This window comes from Ceratotherium simum, chromosome 18 (genome assembly GCF_057802395.1).
Source record: "Ceratotherium simum simum isolate JZ-2026a chromosome 18, ASM5780239v1, whole genome shotgun sequence".
NCBI classification, from domain to species: Eukaryota; Metazoa; Chordata; class Mammalia; order Perissodactyla; family Rhinocerotidae; genus Ceratotherium; species Ceratotherium simum.
This window is the reverse complement of record NC_141917.1, coordinates 26,734,703-26,741,355: the sequence shown is the minus strand read 5'-3', so window position 1 is coordinate 26,741,355 and position 6,653 is coordinate 26,734,703. Positions and strand designations below refer to the sequence as shown.

Here is a 6,653-nt window from a genome sequence, read left to right as displayed (position 1 = left end):
CAGGCGACTAGATATATTTTCGATGAGTTTAGGGGCAGACCGTCTCAGGCTAGCTCCACCTTGTGGTTGATGGGTCTCCCAATTAACATTTCGTCATTTACCCTTGGACACCAGTTGAGGTTCCTAATGATTACCCTGAGGCACTATGGGTTCCTAAACTGCCTTCTGAATCATCAAAGAAAGATTAAACTGTGCATAGCCTGGTTCATTCATTAAGCAAGTACTTATCGGGTGCCTATCACCAGGCACCCAACATTGGCACCCTGCCTTCATCAACCTGTAGTTTGTTGGGGGAAATACATATTAATCAAAAAATCACACAATAAGTGTAAGATTGCAACTGTGACAAAGGAGAGATGTCTGGTGCTCTGAGAGCATAATAAGGGTCTGATGGATCGAGGGGGTCAGGGAAGGCTGAGGAGGAGTGGAGATCTTGAAGCATGAGGGTTAGCTAGGTGAAGAGGAAGGAAGAAGGTTTGAGGCAGGGAGAACACGCCAAGCCCTGGGGTGGGAGGGAGCGTGGTAATTAGAAGGCCAAGGTAGCTGGAATGGAGAGAATAAGGAGGAAGTGCTGAAAAGGCTGACAGGCCAGACCATGCAGGGCTTTGCAGGCCATGTGGAAGAGTTTTGCTATGCCTGAAGAGGAAGGGAAGCACAGAAGAGTTTGATCAAATTTGCATTCTGAACCCATCACTCTAGCTGAAGCATGGAGAATGACTAAGTGTAATATTTTTATTCTGATGCCAATCATCTCTGGACATGAAGGATGACAGATATTATAATTGGTTGCTTCCAGTCAAGTCTCCCACCTTCTCTTCTTGGTCCCGAGGATTATATATGGCTATGTCGCCGAGACTGGAAACACTCTGGGACATAAACCCTTTTAGGGCAGAGCCAATTACTTTTTGGTTTTAGGTGAATGACTTGCACAGTGCATTCACTTATTAGAAGAGAGATTTTAGAAAGATTCACTACCATCTAGTCTAGTTCTTTTTACATAAAATATGTTGTGCTTGGCATTGTTTTACAGAAACGCTACCTCATTTAAGCCCCACCACAGACCTGTGAGGGAAATGTGGTTGTTATTCCTGTCACACAGATCAGGAAAGGTTAAATAATGTGCCCAGGTCATTCCACTATTAAACGCCCAGGAAAAGGACCCAAGTCTTCTTGATTCCAAGTCCATTTCAAAACTCATTCCTTAAATAAGCCCAAGTCAGGGGTAAGTTGAGGCCCTTCCTCCAGATTCCCTCTTTGAGGAGAGCACTGTTGTAAACAATTTTCACTACTGCCACACCCACTCTGCCCTCTAAGAACAGTTACCAAAGAGAAGAGGCACGCCTCCCTCTTTCTAGTTACCTGCTTGCTCATTGGGATGTCCCAGCAGCCCTCTTCCATCCTCTAAAGGCCTGCCAACCAACCAAGCATAAAATTGGCCTAAAAAGAATCTTCTTAGGCAGGTGATTAACACCTGTCTTTTCTCCTCCAGTTTTATTCAAATAGCCTAGTAACTAATAGTGCAAGTTTATCAAAGCAGTTACAGTCAGTGCCTTGAAGGCTTGATTGCTCCGTGAAGTTCAAGGTAAATTACCTTTAAAATGCAGTTCTAATATCCTATGTGTAGGAGATATTTTTTCCTAGCAACACACTTGGAGCACAAACAACTTTTGCCCCGGGAAACATCGGTATTCTCAAAAACAATGACACTGAACCTTTTCTCTTTTTTGAAATGAAGAGGATAAATCAGAGAGGTTCTTAGAACCTATAACTTTGTAGGAGGTGTGGGGGAGCAGGATTGGCACAAATAAGAATTGAGGTATTGTTTCTGCTCTGTCATGAGAAGGTGGGATAAAGCCCTAAACGTCATGAGTGAGTCCTGATTCACCCTTTGCGTTTCTTTTCAACACTCATATCCAACATTGAGGAGAGGCAAGCAGCAGAGGATCTGGGGGATGGGCATGGAAAAGGTGAGGAAGAGGGGAAATGGAGCACTTATGCGTTGATGGAAGGCAGGAAAGAGGTAAGTGGGAGAAAATAGTCAATCCGAAGAGGGACTGCAAGAGGAAAGAGAATGGTTGGAAATGAACCGGGAAAATAAAGAGAAATCAGTGATAGCAGAGGGACGAAAGAAATGCTCGCATGAGGGAGAGTATCCTTCAGGCCCTACCAAGAAAGATCTGGCACCACGGACCTTTCTGATCCGGTCTCCCTATAACTCCAGCCAGACTAACTTCCTTGCTGCTCTTGAGCACTCCGGCTTTGGGACCCTCCGCTTGCTGTCCTTCCCCCAGGTATCTACCGGCTTGTCCCGCGCTTCCTTCACGGCTCTATTCAAGTGGCCGCCCTATCCACACCCTACGTAAAACAGCACGTCCCTCCACTCTCTTTACCCTGCTTTATTCTTAAAGCTGCAATCACCATCCAACATATTATTTATTCGGCTATTGTCTGACACCCTCCCCTGCTTCCCCGAAGGTAAATTCCAAGTGAGCAGGGACTTTGTTTTGTTCACTGCCCTGTCTCCAGTACCTAGCTTGACACTTTGTGGGGGGCTCAATATACGTGGAATGACTCAAGGGGTGGGTGCAGGTGGGGGAGAGGGTACGGCAAGAGGTGTGTTGGGAAGAGGTGTGTTCCGGAGGAGTGTTTGGGGGTGTGCTTCCAATCCAACAAGAGCACACTTGCCATTCTTTTTTTCTTCTCCTCGTCTTTCTCCCCAATTTAGAGGCTAGGGACAAGAAGCAGGAATGCGAGAAATAAGGAAGAATCCAAGTTAGTCCAGCTCAAATTCTGATGAAAAGAACACCGGCCAGAAGGACTGGAAGGTAGAGAACAAATGCACACGCAAAAGTGAAAGAAAAGAGTGAAAAGTAAGAAGAAAAGGCTAACAGACGTCACTCTCCCCGATTCCCCCACGGCCGGGCGAGGCGCTCCTCGCACGCTGCTCTATCGCCCCGGGCGCGGCCCGCCGTCACTACCACTGTGGCTGGAGGTCGGGCCTGTCTCCCCCCACAGGCGCCCCCGGCTCCGCCTCGGCCGAGGCCCGGGCACGCGCTCGCCGGAGCCGCGAAGGCGGCGGGGACTACAGCTCCCAGCGTGCCGCGCGCGGGGGCGCCTGCGCAGTGCGGCGGGAGGCGGCGGTCTGTTCTCCGCTGAGGAGGAGCGGGGCAGAGGAGGGAGGCAGCGGGTGAGAGTTCAGAGTTCAGCAGCAGCAGCCCGAGCCCATGATTCCCATATGCCCTGTAGTTTCTTTCACCTATGGTGAGTATAATGTGCCCCGCCGAGGCCCCCGCCCGGCCCCTGCCCCGGCCCGGGGCAGCGGGGAGGCGCGGGGGTTGGGGCTGGCTCCGGGGAGGAGGTGGCGGCCGCCACCGGGGCGTGCGAGTGAGTGAGGGAGTGCGAGGCAGGAGGGGGAGGCGGCGCGGCCGCGGCCCGGCCCCGGCCGGCGAGGGCGGCTTCTCACGGCGCCTCTCTCTCTCCCTGTCCCTCCCTCGGCGCCTCTGCCCCTCGGCGCCTCTCCTCCCGCCATGGGACCCGACTCTCCGTGCCCGCCGCAGTGCCCAGCCGGCTGGGGGAAGATGCCAAAATGGCGACCGGCAACTACTTTGGATTCACCCACAGCGGGGCGGCGGCGGCGGCGGCTGCGGCCCAGTACAGGTAACGGCTCCCCGCCCTCTCCCCCCGCTCCCCCCGCTCGCCCCTCCGCTCGCCCCTCCGCCCCGATCCCGCCGACAGGACGCCCCCGCGCCGGCCCCCGCCCGGCGGCCCCGAGCCCCGGCCCCGCAGGCCCGGCCCCGCGGCCTCTCCCGCCCCGCGGGGAGCGGCCCCCGGGGGGCGGGAGCGAGGGACGGCCGAGGTGTGGGGACGTGGAGGCCGCCGGGGCTCTCGGCCGCCCCGCAGCTAAAATGGCCTCCCGCGGCCTCGGAGCCCAGCCGCCACCCGCGCCCGGCTGGCGGAGGGAGGGAGCGAGGCCGAGGCTCGGAGCTCCCCCAGTCCCCGCCCCCCGGCCAGCCCCCCTCTGTCTCCCTCCTGCTTGGGGATGGAGAGGGTGGGCGCGGGGGAGTGCTGAGGCGCACAGCCCACCGGTCTCTCCGCGACACCTCCCGCGCACCGTCTTCGCCCGGGGCTCCGGCCCCTGAGCCCCGATCACGTTTCCTTTTCTCGAGTACTTTCTCCTCCGTCCTGTGGCTTCCCCTAGCCCCCCACCCGAGCCCCGCAGACACGCTGCGACTGCCACTACCTACATTGGGCTCCTTCCGTTTTCCCTCCAAGGAGAGATGTAAGGATACCAGCCACCTGTGAATTGTGTAGTTGGTAGACTGGAAAAGATGTGCGAAGTTTCTAGTGCCGATAAATGAGTCCACGGCCTTGTTCTAGCGATTGAGTTTAGGCTCCAGGTGGGCCAGTAATTCCCACTGGCGGATCTCTCCCCTTGGGGAAGGAAAGTGCACGTGAGATTGTACTGAGTTACTGTAATGCGCCATCTGAAATCTCTACCTTAAGGGAAGCTCTAATTTCTGGAGTAGCTGTAGTTCGTTATACATTTTATGGGGGGGGGGGGGACTAGATTTTTTTCTTTTCGTTGTTAGTTTTGAGTCAGTCTGAGACAGTCTCTTCAGATTCCGATCATAAACATACAGGGCTTCTAAGTGATAAGCTTTTTATAGAGAGAGATTATATTAGATATCTGTGTGTATTAGGTACATTAGCTATTGGTTAGACCCAGGTAGTTTTTTCATTTCATTCGCTTCAGGCGGCGGGTTGTGTAATGGAAATGGCATCATTAGGAGCCAGAAGACCTGGGTTCTGGGTTCTTTTGCTCCTGATTTTATCACGTTGGGGATATCACTTATTTGGGCTTTCATTTTCCTCATCTGTAAAATGAGATATTGGGTTATCTTTGGGGATTAAAACTTGTAATTCTGAGAAACAAAGTTGCCATATTTCATAGAATTCTAAGATCCCGTTTATTGTAAGGGGTATCATTATTTTATGTATCACTAAAGAAAGATTGCTACTAATTAAAATGACGTAATACTTAAGACCCTATTGATTTTAAGACCATGTTAAAATATATAAATGTGTGTTTTATTGTTGAAATTGGTATTTTACTAATTGTTGAGTGCCTTGTACACAGGTGGCAAGGTTTACAAGAATATTATCTTGAGGTTTATATTTCAGAAAAAGGACTGAGATGACAAATTATTGGGGCAAAATCTTGGGACTTTTCAAATATTAACAAATCCTTTGCTTACAAGTTGTGATAATTAAACAAAGTCTCAGCTACTTTGATAAAACCTTTTAGGGCTAATAATGTTTGTGGAGAGAGGAAAAAATCAAGCCATTTTCTTTTTCTGGGAAACAAGAAATAGCTAATCAGTGTCCGTGCCATAAATCCAGTGCTACGAAGTACTATGTGTTCTAGACAAGGCTGTGTTTAACCGTTAAAAATTTTACTTGTTTCTCACAGTATTTTTCTGTTACTATGGGCAGAGTAATAGATTTTTGGATTATTAACTGTTTACTTACTGAAAATGTAATGGGTTTGTTCTTTGTGGCAGTTTTGAAATATTTTTTCTAATGTGAACCTACAGATGAGAAATGAGAAATGCCAATTTAGGATACTTAATCATTTTTTGATAAAATAGTTGCTTGTATGTATTTTATCCCACTATAGGAAACAATTACAGAATTTCTGTACCTAATTTTTCTTTGGCTTTGCATCTCATAAAGTTTCAATAAACTGTAACAATAATCCAAATTATTAAATTGCTATGTTTATGTCTAATAAGAAAAGACTAGTCTTTTGACATTACTTATTTCTGCATATATCAGCAAAACTAATTGTTAAGATATAGTACATGGAAATTGTTTGCTTTAAATGGAAAGAAATCATGCCCGGTAGTACAGGTACCTAGGCTCAAGGAGGATGAACAAATGGCATTAATAATAAAAGCATATGCAATAAATGCAGTGATGATGCTCATTTTTCTTCCTGTCTAGAAATTGTTATGTCATTTTTAGACATGGAAGACCAGGGCTTACTTTGCAGGTTTTTTTTTTTTTTGAAGGATGCAACCTCAGGGAAATCTTAAGTGTTTGCATGTGGATGATGTGAATATGTAATTTCTTCACCTGTCATTGAATACATACAACTTAAAGTAACTATCCTAAGTCTAGGTGTAATTCTTGGTCTTAGTTTCTTGGTTACAGCTATGTAAGGTACTTGATTAAATTTATTTTAAACTTAGACTTTATTGCTTGTTAATATTTGAGATTCATAATGGCATTCTAAAGATCAAGGTTCTTTAAGAGATGTTATAAAGATCTCTTATAAATTCTGCTGCTGATAACTTCTAGATAAACCAAATTTTTCATTTGTATAAAACATATTAAACATTTTTGTGGTAAACGTTTACTCGATCCTTGTGCTACCCATTCCATCAGCTATTGAATGTTTTTCTTCCTACTTGGTGTATTTTTTAAGGCAAGTAAATAAATAAACCTATTATACCATTTGCCACTCTTGCAAAGGTAATCTTTCATTTTGACCTTTCATGTGCTTTTTTTCCCCTTGGAAATGAAGAAATCAAAAAAAATTTTTTAAGTGTTAATTTGTTATATATGTGTGTTTCTGGTAGAATGTTAATTTG

The 6,653-nt window shown here is 47.5% G+C and overlaps 1 protein-coding gene across 3 annotated transcripts in view; it reads left to right on the top strand.

The window, feature by feature from the left end:
* Positions 1-3,125: 3,125 nt before the first annotated feature.
* Positions 3,126-6,653, top strand: part of ZFR (zinc finger RNA binding protein) — an 84,702-nt gene continuing 81,174 nt past the window's right edge. For all 3 annotated transcript variants that reach the window (XM_004422704.3, XM_014781565.2, XM_087443169.1), the window contains exons 1-2: positions 3,126-3,261; positions 3,558-3,657. In XM_004422704.3, the coding sequence (XP_004422761.1) occupies positions 3,225-3,261; positions 3,558-3,657 (137 nt within the window). In that variant the 5' untranslated portion in view covers positions 3,126-3,224. The remainder of the gene's footprint in view (positions 3,262-3,557; positions 3,658-6,653) is intronic.